Raw genomic sequence first — 17,744 nt, forward strand, 5'->3', positions numbered from 1 at the left:
GGAGCTGCAATTTGAGGGCTTGATTAGACAACCATGAGAGCAGGATGATGGACAAGCTGTCATCTCTGCTGGTGCAGGAGTCCCGCCCCCTGCAGGACACTGTCACAGCACTGGGCAGCTCCCTCAACAGACTGGTACACCCTAAGTGTGTGAAGGAGGGGGATCGCAGGTCCTTCCTTCCTGCTGCTGTCAGACTGTACAACCAGCACTGCTCCATATAGACCTCACCCTGTACTCTGCACTGTGCAATCACTCTGTACAAACTCATTTCATCACCTATATTCATTATCAGAGGTGGGAGTAAGTCACATGTGTGCAAGTCATAAGCAAGTCTCCAGTCTTAACCTTCAAGTCTCAAACAAGTCCCAAGTTACTGTGATCAAAATCAATCAAGTCAAGTCAAGTCATAGCTATTACTCAAGCAAGTCAAGTCGAGTCATGGCTAAGGTCAAACAAGTTGAACAAGTCACAAGAAGTTTGTATGAATGTATTCTTCATACCTGTAGACAGTATACAGAGGAGGGTGGTTAGTCAATAGTATAATGTAATTCCGTAGTTGATCAATTTCATAATCTATGAATACAATAAGATTAGATTAAAATCAGCCCTGGAACCGCAGCATACTGCACATCCTGACAGCTGAGAATATTACTCTCAGGTATTGTTCCCCCTCCCCCTCTACAAAAGGAGGCTGAAAATCACAGGACATGTCTGTTCTGTCCTGAAATGTGTGTTTCTCTTCTATAAAACACATTCTACATCTCGGAGGCGACGTCTTTACACATACGGCCCCTTCTCCTTTCAAACAGAGCAGAGCTCCATGAGAAACAGCAGGAGAGACAGACACAACACCTGAGGGAGGAGCAGGTCCGTCGTGGACGTGCACGGAAAAACAAGTGCGTCGCATCCAATGTGTGCCGGTACGGTATCGTGTTGGGTTGTGAACGAGCATAATGCACGCCTACATTTAAAATAATGGCTTTGTGCGCACTGAAGAGGCTTTATCTGAAACACACACGCTTTAACCAAGACGACAGCCAAAATCACCCAGGCATGCATGCACCGCATCATACAGCGGCAGAGGTATCCAAAACGAAACGAAATATGCACAAAAAAAGGAAGAAAGAAAACCAAGACTTGAGTCATCTGTGTCAAGTCTAAGTCAAGTCTCAAGTTATGAATGCCAAGTCAACTTGACTCGAGTCCCCCACCTCTGTTTATTATACATATCTAAAATCTGTATATAAAAATGACTGTCCATTTTTACACTATATCATGTAAATATGTATAGAAGTTGATTTGATTCTATTTTCTTTCCTTTTATATTTATATTGTCTATTTTTATATTGTCTGTTTTATATTGTCCATTTTATTCTTGCTCTTGCTCTTGTAATATTCCGAAGCTGCAGTGACAGACAAATTTCCCCATCTGCAGGACATTAAAGGATTTCTGATTCTGATTCTGATACACTCCTGACTGTCAGACTGGTTGACAAAAGGACACTGTCTGTCTCATGCACACCCCTTTAAACAAAGTGTTGAACATTCTAATGTTGCAAGTAAATGTGATTACCTGACAGCTCTCTGTTGTAGTAGTCTCCAGACAGAGTAAAGCTGGCGTTGCCTTCCTGAGTGGAACCAATGCGCTGCAGCACATAAAGCCCTGCAATAACAAAAACTCGGCAGATCACATCAGGGTCCGTTACAATATATTAACCCTCAGTGTCCTGAATGTGTTATAATTCATTTATCAAGTAATCATGCTTCTAAGGACTTTTTCATGACAGTGTGGTGACTGACTCATAAAAAAAGATTGTGTCCATGAAATGTGGTCAGTGAAAGAGAGTGACAAAGATAATATGGTAGGAAGCAATCAAAATAGGCCATTGTGGTTAAATCGTTATGTATCTTAAACAGCAGGCCACAGCACTACTCCAGGTTTAAATAGCAGAGGAGCAGAGTATAAGCAACAATAAACAACAAAAGCTAATGTCTGTGATCAACAGAGACTTCTAAGTAAACTCCAAAGGCTATTTGCTGAGCACCAAACACTGTGGCAAGTTACAGTTTGAATAGAATAGAATGCCTTTACTGTCACTGTACACATGTATGATGAGATTAAAAGAAGCCAAGTCCAAAAGCAGTGCAAAACAACAGTGTAAAGAATAAACAATACACAATATAAACATAGAACATAGAGTAATAGTACAAAAAGGAAGGTAAGGTGCACAGTCCTGAGTGGTATTATACATTTGCAAAATAAACAGATAAATACAGTGTTATACACAGAAAAATTGCACATTGTGGAATTTCACATAGTGTGGTATTGCACAGTAGGTAAGGTTTTTAACAGTGTTTGATACTGTTGAAGTGCTGAAGAGAGACTTGGGGTTGGGGTGTTGCACTATGAGATCAGTGCATGTGAGAGTTCAGGGTGGTTATTGCTTTTGGGGAGAAGCTGTTTTTGAGTCTGTTTGTTTTAGTCTTAATGCACCTGTAGCGCCTTTCTGAGGGCAAGAGGTCAAACAGGTCAAAGCCAGGGTGGGAGCGGTCTTTGGTTATGCTTGGATCTCGAGCTGTGTAATCTTTCATCATAATTAAAATACCATCCATCCATCCATCCATCCATCCATCCATCCATCCATCCATTTTCTTCCGCTTATCCGGGGCCGGGTGGCGGGGGCAGCTGCCTGAGCAGGGACACCCAGACTTCCCTCTTCCTGGACACTTCCTCCAGCTCTTCTGGGAGGATCCCAAGGCGTTCCCAGGCCAGCTGGGCGACAGCATGTCCTGGGTCTTCCTCAGGGTCTCCTCCCGGCTTGACATGCCAGGAACACCTCCCAAGGGAGGCGTCACGGGGGCATCTGATACAGATGCCCAAGCAACCTCAGCTGGCTCTTCCTGATGTGGAGGAGCAGCGGCTCTACTCCGAGCTCCTCCCGGGTGACAGAGCTCCTCACCCTATCTCTAAGGGAGCGCCCTGCCACCCTGCGGAGGAAACTCATTTAGGCCGCTTGTATCCAGCATCTTATTCTTTCCGTCATGACCCAAAGTTCATGACCATAGGTGAACGCATTGTTCCTCCTGAATCCAAGGTTACACTATCAGCCGAATTCTCCTCTCCAGTACCCTGGAATAGACTTTCCCAGGGAGGCTGAGGAGTGTGATCCCCCAATAGTTGGAACACACCCTCTGGTCCCCCTTTTTAAATAGGGGGACCACCAACCCGGTCTGCCAGTCCAGAGGCACTGTCTCCGACTGCCATGCGATGCTGCGGAGACGTGTCAACCAAGACAGCCCCACAAAATCCAGGGACTTGAGGTACTCAGGGCGGATCTCATCCACCCCTGGTGCTTTGCCACTGAGGAGCTTCCCGACTACCTCAGTGACTTCGGCTTGAGAGATGAATGAGCCAACCTCTGAGTCCTCAGCCTCTGCTTCCTCTATGGAAGGCATGTCAGTGGGATTGAGGAGATCCTCAAAGTATTCCTTCCACCGCCCAACAATGTCCCCAGTCGAGGTCAACAGCTCCTCACCTCCACCGTAAACAGTGTTGGTGGAGGACTGCTCCCCCCTCCTGAGGCGCCAGATGGTTTGCCAGAATTTCTTCGAGGCTGACCGATAGTCCTCCTCCATGGCCTCCCCGAACTTTTCCCTGACCCGAGTTTTTGCTTCCGTGACTACCTGTGCTGCTGCTCGCTTGGCCTGCCGGTACCTGTCAGCTGCCTCAGGAGTCCCCCGGCCAACCAGGCTCGATAGGACTACTTCTTCAGCTTGACAGCATCCCTTACTTCCGGAGTCCGCTGCCAGGTTCAGGGATTGCTGCCACGACAGGCACCAGAGACCTTACGGCCACAGCTCCAGGCAGCTGTGTCAACAATAGAAGTCTAGAGCATAGTCCATTCGGACTCAATGTCCCCAGCCTCCCTTGGGATCTGGACAAAGCTCTCCCAGAGGTGGGAGTTAAAGACCTCCCTGACAGAGGGTTCCGCAAGATGTTCCCAGCAGACCCTCACAATACGTATGGGTCTGCCAGGTCTGTCCAGCTTCCTCCCCTGCCAGCGGATCCAACTCAGTTGACAGGATCATTTGACAGCTCAGCCCCTCTCTTCACCCGAGTGTCCAAGACATACGGCCAGAGGTCAGATGACACAACCACGAAGTCGATCATTGACCTCTGGCCTAGGGCGTATTGGTGCCGTGTGCACATATGGACACCCTTATGCTTGAACATGGTGTTCATTATGGACAAACTGTGACTAGCACAGAAGTCCAGTAAAAAAAAACACCACTCTGGTTCAGATTGGGGAGGCTGTTCCTCCCAATCACACCCCTCCAGGTAACACTATCGCTGCCCACGTGAGCGTTGAAGTCCCCCAGTAGAACGACGGAGTCCCCGATTGGAGCACTCTGCAGTACCCCTCCCAGGGACTCCAAGAAGGCCGGGTACTCTGCACTGCTGTTCGGCCCATAAGCCGAGACAACAGTGAGAGACCTATCCCTGATCTGAAGGCGCAGGGAAACGACCCTCTCATTCACTGGGGTAAACTCCAACATGTAGCGACTGAGCTGAGGAGCTTTAAGCAAGCCCACACCAGCTCGCTGCCTCTCACCTTGGGCAACTCCAGAACAGAAGAGTGCCCAGCCTCTCTCAAGGAGTTGGGTCCCAGAACCCAGACTGTGCATGGAGGCGAGCCCAGCTATCTCTATCTGGTACCGCTCAACCTCCCGCACCAGCTCAGGATCCCCCCCTCCCCTAAGTGAGGTGACATTCCATGTCCCCATGGCTAGAATCAATGTCTGAGGATTGGGTCGCCGGGGCCCCCGGATGACTGCAAAAGAAATTTAGGGAATTATTTGTGTTAATTGGTTATTCAAATACCAATTAAGACAAATAATTACCCAAATTTCATCATACGCTTGATAATGCAAATGTATATAAATTGGACTTACTGGAAAAGGTGAGCTCAGCCAGTGGTATGTCACAGTCCAGGCAGTCATCAATGAAACAGATGCAGACACTCTCAGCCTTTACCTCCACCCCGGACAGAGGAGCTGAGTGGCTGCTTGAGCCAGAGTCAGCCCTGGCTCTGGGATTGCCCACCATGTTCTCAGCATTCTCCAGCAGCCATGTCGCAGCCTGGTCAAGCTGACCTGAGGGACACATATAATGGTAGGTCAAAACTTCTTAAGGGACTCTACTGCCATGTATAAACAACAGTGTTAAAGCTTGCTCACCTTTACAGTGGATCAGGGCTCTTTTGCAGTCCTCCTTCCTGAAGCCAAGGTCTTGTAAACGGGTCAGCTGGCCCTCTGTGGAGATAAAGTAAAGCTTCATTATTTTTTCTCTGAACAGTAAGCAGTGAACTCAAAACATACCATCAGTAGCCCATGGGGGACATATGCTGTCTTTTGAGCAGAAATGTGACAGTGGGATGGACAGGATGACAGACACCTCTCAACTTACAACTGCAGTATTTTCTTCCTTGTATAAGCTGCCAAAGACAGTAACAGTTACTATGTTACTATTGATTGGTCATGTAATGTTGCTTATCCATTCACGCCTCTGATATTACCTCCAGAGGTGCAGCAGAACCGCAGAAAAATTTAAACTATTCCATAAACAACTTTCAGTTGTACAAATATCAGCCAACACAAACCTTAAATCAATATTTCCCCATTGAGCGCTGTGAAATCTTCACATCCACAGTCCTGGAGCGCAGTGGAGAGGGCCAGACTCTTTGAAAATAACTCATTGAGTAGTTATAATTGATAAAAGCCCAAGATTAGATAAAAAATTATTAAAAAATGAATAGCCTATTTTTCATATTTGACCAAATAGAATTTTAGTTTTCATGTAGTTTGTGTGTGAAAAAGCTGCAGTGGAACGACATTGCTGTCAGGCGCACGCCACGTGCTAGAGACAGCACTGGAGGCAGTGCAGTCTCTGCACACACACCAGTCAGCTCATCTTGATCATCTTCACCATCTGCGAATGTGGATTGTATGATTGATGAAAGCTTCTAAATAAAGTCAGTGACAGTTCTCACAGAATGGGTGGTGGTTAAAAAAGACAGACAGTGTTGACATGTTGCACATTAATGGTTTCACCTCGCCCCATGAGGGACAGAGAAACGGAGCTCCCTGGTCATTAGGGAGACTGAGAAGTTGACCAAAAACATTAATTAGTGGACCAACGACAGCAGCACTGAATCTCTGCAGGGATGCTTCAAATCCACAGACTGGGATAACCTTCTTGCCCCCAGCATCAGTGAGCAAGTGGACACCACAGTGTCTTCATACATCTCCTTTGTGGAATAACATCATTTCTACCCAAAAAGCACCAAATCCAAAATCTCTCCCATGCTCTGTCGTCATCGAGTCAGTGGCTCCCCTGAGGATGCCGGCCCTGCTGCCCCTGCTGCAGAACAAGCAGAACAGCTCCTCAACTTAACTTGCTGACTTTATTTGTGTCTGTGTACAACTACTCCATGTGCCTTTAATTGCCCCCCTGGGGAAAAATAAAGCATTTCAAATTGAATTGAAGAATCGCTCCACTCCATATCCTCATTGTGAGTAATAATCAGGATGCAGGCTGAGCTCAGCTTAACTACACTTCAATGAAAAACTTATGTTCACCTATAACTTCCATATCCTAGGCTCAGGGATACCACTGACTGTCAAGCATAATTTGGGAATGTGAAGAAAAACCAAAGTAAAATGGGAAAGTATCGCTTGCTCACCAGTTTCCTTTGCGCACGAGAAACTATTTGGCCTTTACATACCAATGAGGGCCTCAGTCTTCTGCCTGAAGCTGTCTTTGGGTGTAGCCATGGGCTCAGTGCTGGTTGCAGTGGTGGTGTCAGAGTCAGAGGGCAGTGGAGAGCTGGCAGTAGGGATGGACTTGGTGATGGCCAGAAAGAGCTGAATGTCATTGTATGACAGACGGATGTCCAAAGCAGGAAATTGAATCTGTCAGAGAATCACATGCACAGTTAAAGAAGCAATGCAGTTTTTAAACCACTCATGGCTGTTTACGAGTAATTTAAGCTCAGCAGGTCTAGGACCCACATTACATTGTGTTCACTCATATATACCAGCCACCTAAATACACCTAATGGTTTTCATCAAGATCAATGCAAAGCAAAGATGCATGAAACAAAAAAGCAGAAACATCAAATAGGTCAGACCGACATGTTGAACTATATATCTTTACCATGTTACAGTTATTGCTGTTAATAACTACAAAAGGACACAAGTCTGCAGATTCTTTCCGCAACAGCTCTATGTTTTCTACCAAGAAGTAACAGCTGGTGTTACTGCTATGTCATGATGACTGTCTATAAAAGGGTGTACTGTTCCTTACAAAAGCAGAGGGGAGAGAAGAGCTGCCCAGTGAGCACTATTCAGCCCCCTCTTTCAGCTGATTGGATAGACATGATGTTGACTTTAAAACAAATGTATGACAATCATTTCTGAAACAATGTGACATAAATCAATGTAGCCTGAAGAGTGAAATGTGCATTAAAAAGTCTTTTATCCTAACATAGACCCTGTAATCTCCAAACTATCATTAAATCGAGTGCAAAGACCACTCCTCTCCTGCAATCTATCTGGAATTGCGCACCATGTGAGCACAACATAAGACATAATAATTCAGTTCACACAAGGACTCAACAATACTGCCACAAAAAAAGTCATAATACACTACAAGCCTTAGTTAATATGGTATTCTAGTAGAACATATTCTTAAACATTTTTTGTAATTATTTGGACTACCAAAACTAAACAACACAAAGTGGACCTGGGGCCAGCACAGGCTGATGAAAGGACTAATGCATCACATCATCGACTTGTGTAAAAAAAACAAAAACCTAATAACCTGAAAATACCACATTAAAATCCAATTTAAGTTAAAGTACAGTAAAGTTTTATCGGCCAAGTGTAGTAAAACTACATACACAAACCACTGACATTGAAATAGCCTTTTGCTGAGAGGCAATCATGCTAACCACTGCACCCTCTCCAGTTACAAATTACAAATCTTATTCTGTTTGAGTGCTCACTCCTGACCTCAAGTAGCGGTGGGATGTCCTCCACGTTGAAAGCATCCAGTAGGCCTGAGCTGCTTTGGTATGTGGGGCTCCCACACAGCTCCACCTGAACATTGACTGGGTCGAGGATCGACAGCGCTGTCTCCTGTTCACTGCCCAGCCGACATGAGAACACCTGGGGGTGACAAGATATGTCTGGATCAAGCTGATACAATTAAAATCTGGATATTGGGTTAGTAGTTAGCAGTATTTGCAGTTAAAGAACAAGTAGTGTCAGTGCAATATTATTAAACCAATAATAGTGGCAGCAGCAGTATTTAGTTCATTTGTCATCTACTGAATAAAATCATTTCTTTAAGGTTGTGTTTCTTTGATAAAAAGATTTGCAATTAATATTAGCAGTGGTAGCACTTGTCGTCCGAGAGGTAATGTTTGAGCATCAAATGTTGCCATGATAGTGGAATATATCACCTCTATTCCTGCAAGGCTGCCCGAGAAGGGTCTGTCCAGCAGCCGGGGTTTGTAGGTGAGGACAGTGGTGCCTTTTAAAATGATGGCGTTGGTATCCAGACATGATGAATCCTCCACAACCACAAACTCAGTGCCTGAAGACCAAATAACAATGTCACAAATATACAGGTCAGGTTTGCCTGAGACATTTTTTGGGACAGCTGTCAGCAAAACAGCCCCATTCATCAACATGAAAATATGCAGCGGCAGCTCATGACTTGTTATCCCTTGTCTCATCTGGTAACTGCCTCATAAGCATCACACTCATCCACACAATATAAAACTTTCCTGAACACTTCTCAGTCCCATGCAGCTTCACTTTCCAATGAGAAAGAGTGTTGCCCTTATGATTAGGGTTAGGGATAATTCTCAACAATCCTGACATTCTAACACATGTTCTTCTAAGATGCACGTTCAATATATTTCAACATGTGTATTTATTTTAGAATTGATATCTGAATGTCATTTTGGCCACTGTTAACAGACCTTCAGAACATGGCACACACCTTTTCCAAAATATGATCAATCAATCAATCAATCAATCAATCAATCAATCAATCAATCAATCTTTATTTGTACAGCAGCAATTCACAACAAAAGTCATATCATGATCCTTTCCAAATAGAGCAGGTCACTGTAAATCTCTGTGCTCTTGGTTTGTTGGTAAAATGATGTGTTTTTCAGTTTTCCTTTTACTGTTATATAATTCTTTCTGTATGCTGAAATATCATTACTCCTCTTTCCTCTTTCATACATAAGTAACACTTCCTAAATAGTATCTCATTCAGATTGGTTTAGTAAATGTTCCGCCCAAAACACATCCATGACTAATTAGAGTCTAAATAAAACCCCTCTGCATCATGTGCTGCACACACAAAATTGATTTGGACATGCATTGGTGCTTTGCACCTTAGACCATGTGCCATAGACTGTCTAAAGCAAACGGTTTCCTCCTCTGCCGATTTTCATCAGTCCTCCCATAAGACCACAGTTATGGTAATCTTGGTTGTAGTTATTAAGTTAATAATTCATCAGTCACCAAATGATAGTTTTGTACCTTAACTATGACTGATTTTGAATTTGATATATTTTCCCTTATTCAAGGGTGGTGCCCCGAGGTGATCTAATGTAAATTGGATTTTATTATTTATCCCTGATAATCATAAATTATCATTGATAGCCATATTTAACCCAAAACTCCCTATTAATGTTGCATGACCACTACATAATGGTGCCGTGTAATATGCAGTGCACAACACAATGTTATGTGTTGAAAACTATGTTGAAGTTAACATGTATGTAACGTTGTGGTCCTGCTCTCTAACTGAAGTTACATAGTGCAGAACAAGTGACAGAGACACCACACTTACCATCAACATAACTAAAGCTGATGCTTTAAAGTGAAAACATTCCATGTTGTTTTAATCAAATGTTATTAATTGCTAAAAGCTGAGTATGAAAAGTTTGTGGCCTCCATGTGTACATAGTACGTTATTTATCATGTTGAAAAAGTTGAGGGCTTAATGTTATCCTCTCAGTGACTGATCTTTCTTTCCTGACCTGTGACATTGATCTTGACCTCCAAGCAGCGGTCCTGGGTCACTGGCACTGTGGATCTCTTGGTGACCACACCGCTCTTGACTGTCTTTGGCATTACTGCCCCAGTGGTGCTGGTGTTGATGGTCGTGCCGCAGTCAGTGCTGCTGTTGCTGGGCCAGCTCTGACGAGGCTCAGCTCTGCCTGATGCCTTCTCCATCGGCATCCTCAGGAAGTCTCTAACCAGCTGGAGCCAGTCGAAGATGAGAAAGACCCTCAAGTTGTTGAGGACTACCGTGAAGCAGGACGAGTCACGTGTAGACCTGCAGGAAGGTGGGACACAACTCTTTACTATCAAACATCTCTGCTTTTACTGATGTTTACAAATGTTTCATAGGCTTGAACATCACCAGTGAGTACCTATAATGAAGTTCGAGCTGCAGTGATGCCCGATTAGTGCCTGTTTTAGAGGGCTGCAGGATGCAGTCAAAGACATTAGGCCTTCCACCAACAGCTCCATCAGTGGTTTGATCCGGCCCAGTGTACCGAGTGTCATGTGCCAGCAGAGAGTGAGACACCAAGTTGACAGACTTAGATCCATTGGAGAAACTCTCAAAGAGCAGCTTGGATTTCATGAAGTCAAATCTTTGTAAGAGAAAAACACATTTAATATTAAAGTGGCAACTTTTTACATTCACTATGAATACATGTCTTCTTTACAACTCTCAAATACAACCCTGACTCCAAAATAGTAAGGCGATGTGAAAAACAGAAATAAAACAGAAAGCTTGTTCAACCTTATTGAAATTTGAAAACAGCACTGTGACATTTTGTTAAAATTAGTTGATGTTTGTAAGTATATACATATTCTGAATTTAATGACGGCAATGTGTTTCAAACAAGTCTGGACAGGAGCAACAATGTTTAATTTGGAACAAAGGTCATTCACAAGGTCAGGCGTTTGTGATGTATCGTGATACTCAGTGAGCAGTATTCAGCACAAAGAAACATTTCATTTGTTTTTTTTCTAGTTGAAATGTGAGGAATGAACTTCTCACCAACAGCTGAAAATCTTGATTTCTCTTCTTTGGCCTAACTTTTGACTTTGGTGCAGAGAGGTAGCGAGGTCAAAGTACTAAGAGGTTGTTGCAGTACACTGTGATGTGAATGTAGGGTGGAGTTTCAGTTGCAAAAGAGACAAACACTGGCTCTGGACAGGACCTTTCAAGTTTTTAGCAGCCACCAGAGGTTCTCCTACACCAGGGGTTGCTGACATTTTTTTCCAGCGGTCCACACAAACTTAAAAGTGGACTTACATTGGAGGGCCACAAAATGGGAAATTGAATGAAAACTGTTCAGGCCTCCCTCACCCCAGAACCCCACTGTCCTAAACACCCAAACAGTTGAGACAGTGAACACTTTAAAATATCTGGCAATGACTGACAATAAACTCACCTTTGATCAGAACACCACGGACATCCAAAAAAGAAGCCTACGTTGCACCCCACCTCCTGTTGCTACTCTACCAAAGTATCATTCAACCCATCCTTCTGTACTGTTCCACGTGTTTCTTTAATATGCTTTCTGTCACCAACCGGGCCAAACTCACACACATCACAAACACAGCTGCTAAAATCTTTGGTCTGCCCACACCCAACCTCACAGAACTAAATAACAAGTCCATCACTTGCCTAGCAAACACCATAGCACAAGATATCACTCACCCTCTGAACCAATAAATTATCCCACTACCCTCACGGCACAGGTACAGAACCATTAAGTTCAGGAGGGCTTGGCTGGGGAAAGGCCTGATCCCTGCAGCCATAGCTGCCCTGAACAGCAGGCCCCGCTGATCTGTCTGTCCACTATTATGCTGTCATATAAGCTGTCATTGTTGTTATTGTTGTTATGTATGTCATTTATTATTGGTGTGTACGTAGTGTCCGTCGTCGTCTGAGATGTGTAATGTACTGTCAGTGAAGACAAATCCCCCTACAGGACAAATAAAATCAAATCGATTAAACACGTACTGAATTATCATAAACTAGACGTATTTGGTAACCATCGGACAGACTGCTCTACAACAGGCTATTTACCAACCCAGATGGCCTGGTTACATGTTTCAAAAAACAACATATTTTACAGCTTTATGTGTAAAACTGGGGCACTCTGAGGTTACAATTGAAGTATAGTATGAACTTCTAAATGTGCGTATACCTTGTCAATTGTCTGATGTGTACAACTGCACAGGTCACTGATAAAGCCCATTGGACAACATCAAAAATTTGGACTTGATGCAGAATGTGTCCCAATGGTCAAAATGTAATGTTCACCAATTAAGTATATACTCAACACTTACACCAATAAATGAAGAAAATATTCATATTCACAGACGTAATTTAGATATATATCAGTTCTAATTGCACATCCAGGAAACGTCGGTTGAACTCTGATCTGTAATTTGGCTATTTATATCTATCTATCTATCTATCCATCAGTTTGCTATTGCAACTGACAGAAGTTGGAGAAATACACATTCATTGGCACCTTTTTCCAATGAATCCAGACAGCAAATATGTTGCCGTTGTGTCAGTGAGCACTTTGCTCATGTCCGTGTTTTGAACAGAACTGTGGACTGCCCTTGTTGTACCATTCATCAGCCACCATGTAGACTTGTGTATAGAACTGGAGAATTGTAAATCCAAATAGTTTATTTAGGGCTATAAATGAATAGAAAAGTCCCACCTTGCTAATGAGCGACTGTGTTCAGTGGGTTTGTGGCTGTCAAGGAGCTCCAGACTGACATCCATCATGTCGACCAGGAATGAGAAGTTGGTGTAGACATCTCCACTTAACACCGTCTGCAGAGGGACATAACATTAGATCGTAAACTAAGGAGGGATTCCCAATTATTTAAAAAAAACAGCAGTATGAAATAAAGGGGGTGTTACAGTACATATATTAATCCCAAACCATCATAGTACTGATCTCACAAGATGTCAGACAAATAATACATCTAAATCAGTCACAGGCGATACACCCTCCAATCAAGAAGGGGGCGCGTGCAGTAATAAAATGCTGTTTGCCAACTGCCACAACAAGAAAAGAAGACACCATCTATGCACCAACCCAAAACAAGAATGGCGATTTCAGATGACAAAGAACTACTGCTCTTTTCAAATCAGCAGTGTTGCAAAATTTCAGGTTCCCATTCGACTATGTCAGCAGTGGAGAGGGACTGATTTACGGGACAAGGAAGGTGTGCTGCCGTTGTAAGGCAGCTGTACTGTATGTGAGTGGAAATACGTCCAACATGCCAACACATATCAGAGGACATCACCAAGATGTACCAATCACCGGAGCTAGGCAGAAATCAGATGGCAGGAGTGAAAAAATGTATCCCTGCAGCTTTTAAACAGCCTCTGGATTTGAGAGCAGACAGGATCAAAGTCATTACCACGACAACAGGAAACTTTGTTTCATCAGCTATGCAGCATATATGCAGTAGTAGAGGGGCCTGGCATCAAGTGTTCATTAAAAGTGCTCAAGCACTATTTGTTTCACAGTTTTATAAAGCAAGAGATGCTTTTCAGTGTTGTAGCTGACTGTGACCTAATGCCTTTTGTTTTATATCAGCGCTATATCAAAATAGGGCCTATATAAATAGGGCTTAATGCACTACAGGAGGGTGTAGTGTACCAACTACCTCAGGGGGAATTAAATCCCTCTGGGTGGAGCAAACTTTACATAACTGTCTGTTAAAATTAATTAAAAGAAATCTAGAATTTGGGATTTGTTGCTTTTTTCCCCATAGTATCGAGCTCTTATTCAACCATGACCGCAAAACTGAGGTACATGCTGAGCTGTGGCCTCCGTGTACCATGACACCCCTAGTAAAATACTAAATGTATTTCAAACTATATGCCTGACAAGGGCCACCTTTTGCAGCATGTTTTCTTTAAACAAAACTTTGGAAATAGGATGTAGCTGCACAATATCACAGTGTTGGCGAGAACACATTTCAACTGAGAGTCTAATGAGGTTTTATGCTGTACAGATTGTAAAGGCCCTTTGAGACCTATGTGTGATTTGTGATATTATATTATAGAGGTAAAAGTCTGCAAGCATCAAATCAAAGTCTGACATAAAATGAACAGATTACAAAACACAGACAAAGTGTTTCAAGTAATTTAGATCAAAATCAAGCTGAAGTGGATTTTGCTCAGACTGCAGTCAACTGTTGTGGGTGTCTGTTTTCTCACATAGGTGCTTGGGTCCTGAAGGTTGTAGGGTCGCAGGAAATCTTCAACAGGCTCTCCCAAGTTGTTCTCCAGCAGCCCTCGGATCAGCTGGTAGTGCTCAACGTCTAAAGAGCAGTGTACTGATGACAGGCTACCGTGGATGGATGTGTCAGGTACTGCATGGCTCAGCTCCCTGACAGCACAAGTTTGGATAATGAGCATGGTCCTATACTGCTGCAGGCACATTCATACCTACCATTTTTTTATAGACAAACATCTGTGGCTAAGACTAATCACCCGTAATTTCAGTCAGCATCCTCGTAACTCATTTAAAAGCTCTGTGCCAATTGGTGGAAAACTAAATACAATCGTATTAAAAGAATCAAGTAGCAACCTAAGCAGACCTGAAAGACACAAGTGGGCACTGCAGAGCTAACAAGCCATGCCCAAAGCTTTGAGCATCGAAAAAATGCCTCAAAAGTTTTATGAAAAATTCAAATTAAGGAATGATATCCAAGATGGCTGGCAAAATCTCATTATAATAATAAAAAAAACATATGAAGTATATAATTAATAATATAAATGTTATTCAATTGCATAATGTTTCTTTAATTTTCTTAAGACCTTAACAAACCACTATGATGAAAAAAAGTAGATGGACTACTGAAAACTGATACATAGTCCTCAACATGATTTCATTTTAAAGACGTCAGCTTTTGTCCAAGCACATGACAAAAGCAGCATACTTGTCCAGGTTGCGTTCCACTTTAAGCTTGAGGCGGCAGCAGTCTTTTAGCAGGTTGTCTCCAGTGCGACGGACACAGTACGAAGGAAAGATGAGGTCTGCTGATTCGGTAGTTTTACAACCACTGTCCCAGGGCTGACAGGGCAGACGCTCTGCAGCAAAGATATCCACCTCCTGCAGGTCCAAAGCCATGCAGTCCAACAGGCACATATGGTCTTCTAAAGGGGAAAAACAGATTGCATGATCACTTTTTTACTAGAGTATACCATGGAGAGAGAAAAGCATGAGCATTCAAACAAAGGTTCTGGCTTTGTCCGGAACTTGATGAATATCAGTCCGGACCATTTTTTATTTTGTTAATTAACTTTTTTAAGGTGACCCCTGCAGTATCAAAAAAAATATTGAAAATTCCCAGCAGAAAAGGGGTTTAAAGTAAACTTTAAAGCCTATTATGAATATTAGCAAGGTCCACATTTTCAGGTGTCTCAGCTATCTACATACAGTACTTGCAGGTGCACGTAATTGCTATCTTTCAAACTGTTCAGCAGTGCTTACCTAAGCTTTCAGGGCCATCCTCCTCAGGGCTCCTCCCTGTGTCTGTGGCCTGTGGCCTACCAAGCGAGAACCCAGCAGAGGAGGTTTTTGGATTGTCCTTAGCACTACTACTCCTACCTGCTGCACTCCGGACACGCTCCTATTTTAAGGTAAAAGAAGAAGAAAAGACTTACAGTTGCACAATACATTAGCAGATGACTACTTTAAAAGGGGGGGGATTCACAAAATAAAGACAACATAAGCTTTACCCAGGGAACCTGATGTGGGTCTAATGAATACTCATGATTATGTTTGTTTCCAACCCCTCATAAAAGCATTTTCAGCCTTTTAACATTTGAGGTGACAGAACTAAAACTTTATGGAATAGAGGGGGTGGGCATTGATGTGATGCTCACAGAATTCCCCTTTCAAAAATAATATCTCACTGATATAATAGTGCCGTCGCCTCCTGAGCCAGAAAAAAAACTATTAAAAACACAGTGGTGAGATGGTTATTGACAATGTAAATAAAAACAACAGGTTTACCTTTAAAAAAAACAATTACTTGAATTGCATTTTGATCCAGTTGGTCAAACACTGAGATACCATTTGACCTTCTCACTGCTAGCAAAGGAAATTTTAACAAAGACTTAATAACACACCAACTTGTTGCCATGAAGTTCTCTGATCAGTATACAGTATATACTGTTTATATAATAAGACATAAGGAAGGCAAGCCCAACGATCAAACAAATCAACAGCACACCATAAGTTCAAAACTTTTTCACAGTAAAAAAGAAAAAGCATGCCATTGTTAACAGGTAATAGGGTGGATCTTTATACAAATTTGCATGCAGTACTAAAAACACAAGTCACAACATTTACTTAATGCTGTCATTCCAAAATGCACTATCTCCTAAACCAATGACAGCGTGAACAGGCCCTGTTCTTTACACATGCCCGAGGTAGCTTGATTTGATTGGTGGTGGTGAGACAAAAGCCCAAGTTAAAAGCTGGCTATAAATGCGTCTGACAATGTGCTCATAGCTTACAGCATAAACTGGAAGAAATCTTCTTACAGTTATGGGTTATGACCAGGATTTTTCACATTGGTTAGTCTCCATTAATTCAGTTCCAATGATTGCTACATCTCTCATTTTTCTGTGATGAATGAGTGAAACACATATTACATTTTTGCAAAAACATTCATGAAGTTTGGTTCAATAACAAATTCATTATAGGTCTTTTGGCAATTTTCACCTAAATTAGGTGCTAATGATAACCATCCGAAAGCTTCTGTTAGTCCTCACGCTGAACACTCATCTTGCTGATTTTAGGTTTTCCTATTAGAATTTGGAGATAACCCTCCTTCTTCATTACTCCTTTTACTTCACTGGGTTAAAGGCCTCACCTTCTATCCTCCAAACATATTGCTGCTCATTGCAGCCAAACAACTCAGTTTTTGTTTCACAGAGTTTTCCTCCAGAGGGTTTTTTCAAGATTCAAGAAAACATAATATCTATCACATTGTGACAGAATATCAGTTTTGGTCAGGGCTCAAACAATGTGAAACAACATTCACACCCATGAGACTCACATAAAATCCCACAACAGTTTAAAGTATGTTTGCAAAGTTATATTAAAAGAGTAATGTCTATTTTGTCTTAAAATGCATACTGCTTAAAATGCATATTGCAGTGGGAATAAAAGAGTTCTTGTGAATTCTCTTTTTGTCTAGAGGTACTCTGAAACAGCTGCCCGAGAGGAGTAGCTGAAAACAAGTGGTCGAGTGGGTGTGAAAGGTCCTCAGTGATGCAAAAGTCTGATCGAAAAGTTCTGAATTCATCTAATTAATCAACTGAAACAAAAACCAGATTAGTCTGAATAAATTACCTTTGGTTTGAATCTTGAATCATACAAAACTAAATGTTGTACTGCGTCTTTAGTGGCTGCATAAAACCAAAGACAATTAGAGACTTTGCCAAGATTTAGTTATGGAACTGAACTCTACATTCTGCATTCATTGATCATTTCCGATCAAATTCAGATGATAAAGTCAGTTACTTAAAAAAAGATCATGAAATCATTAGTGCAGTGGAGCCAGGGTGGTATCTTTTAATAAAT

General features: G+C 42.5%; 1 protein-coding gene across 10 annotated transcripts in view; it reads right to left on the minus strand.

Annotated features, from left to right (window-relative positions):
* The window catches only part of vps13d (vacuolar protein sorting 13 homolog D), an 89,274-nt gene that overhangs the window by 41,485 nt on the left and 30,045 nt on the right, over positions 1 to 17,744 (minus strand). For all 10 annotated transcript variants that reach the window (XM_037103284.1, XM_037103283.1, XM_037103278.1 and 7 more), the window contains 12 exons: positions 15,642 to 15,780; positions 15,088 to 15,304; positions 14,363 to 14,534; positions 12,846 to 12,961; positions 10,521 to 10,745; positions 10,125 to 10,423; positions 8,526 to 8,659; positions 8,074 to 8,229; positions 6,786 to 6,972; positions 5,239 to 5,313; positions 4,954 to 5,154; positions 1,574 to 1,663 (listed from right to left, as the gene is read on the minus strand). In XM_037103284.1, the coding sequence (XP_036959179.1) occupies positions 1,574 to 1,663; positions 4,954 to 5,154; positions 5,239 to 5,313; positions 6,786 to 6,972; positions 8,074 to 8,229; positions 8,526 to 8,659; positions 10,125 to 10,423; positions 10,521 to 10,745; positions 12,846 to 12,961; positions 14,363 to 14,534; positions 15,088 to 15,304; positions 15,642 to 15,780 (2,011 nt within the window). The remainder of the gene's footprint in view (positions 1 to 1,573; positions 1,664 to 4,953; positions 5,155 to 5,238; positions 5,314 to 6,785; positions 6,973 to 8,073; positions 8,230 to 8,525; positions 8,660 to 10,124; positions 10,424 to 10,520; positions 10,746 to 12,845; positions 12,962 to 14,362; positions 14,535 to 15,087; positions 15,305 to 15,641; positions 15,781 to 17,744) is intronic.

This window comes from Acanthopagrus latus, chromosome 7, assembly GCF_904848185.1.
Source record: "Acanthopagrus latus isolate v.2019 chromosome 7, fAcaLat1.1, whole genome shotgun sequence".
NCBI lineage: Eukaryota > Metazoa > Chordata > Actinopteri > Spariformes > Sparidae > Acanthopagrus > Acanthopagrus latus.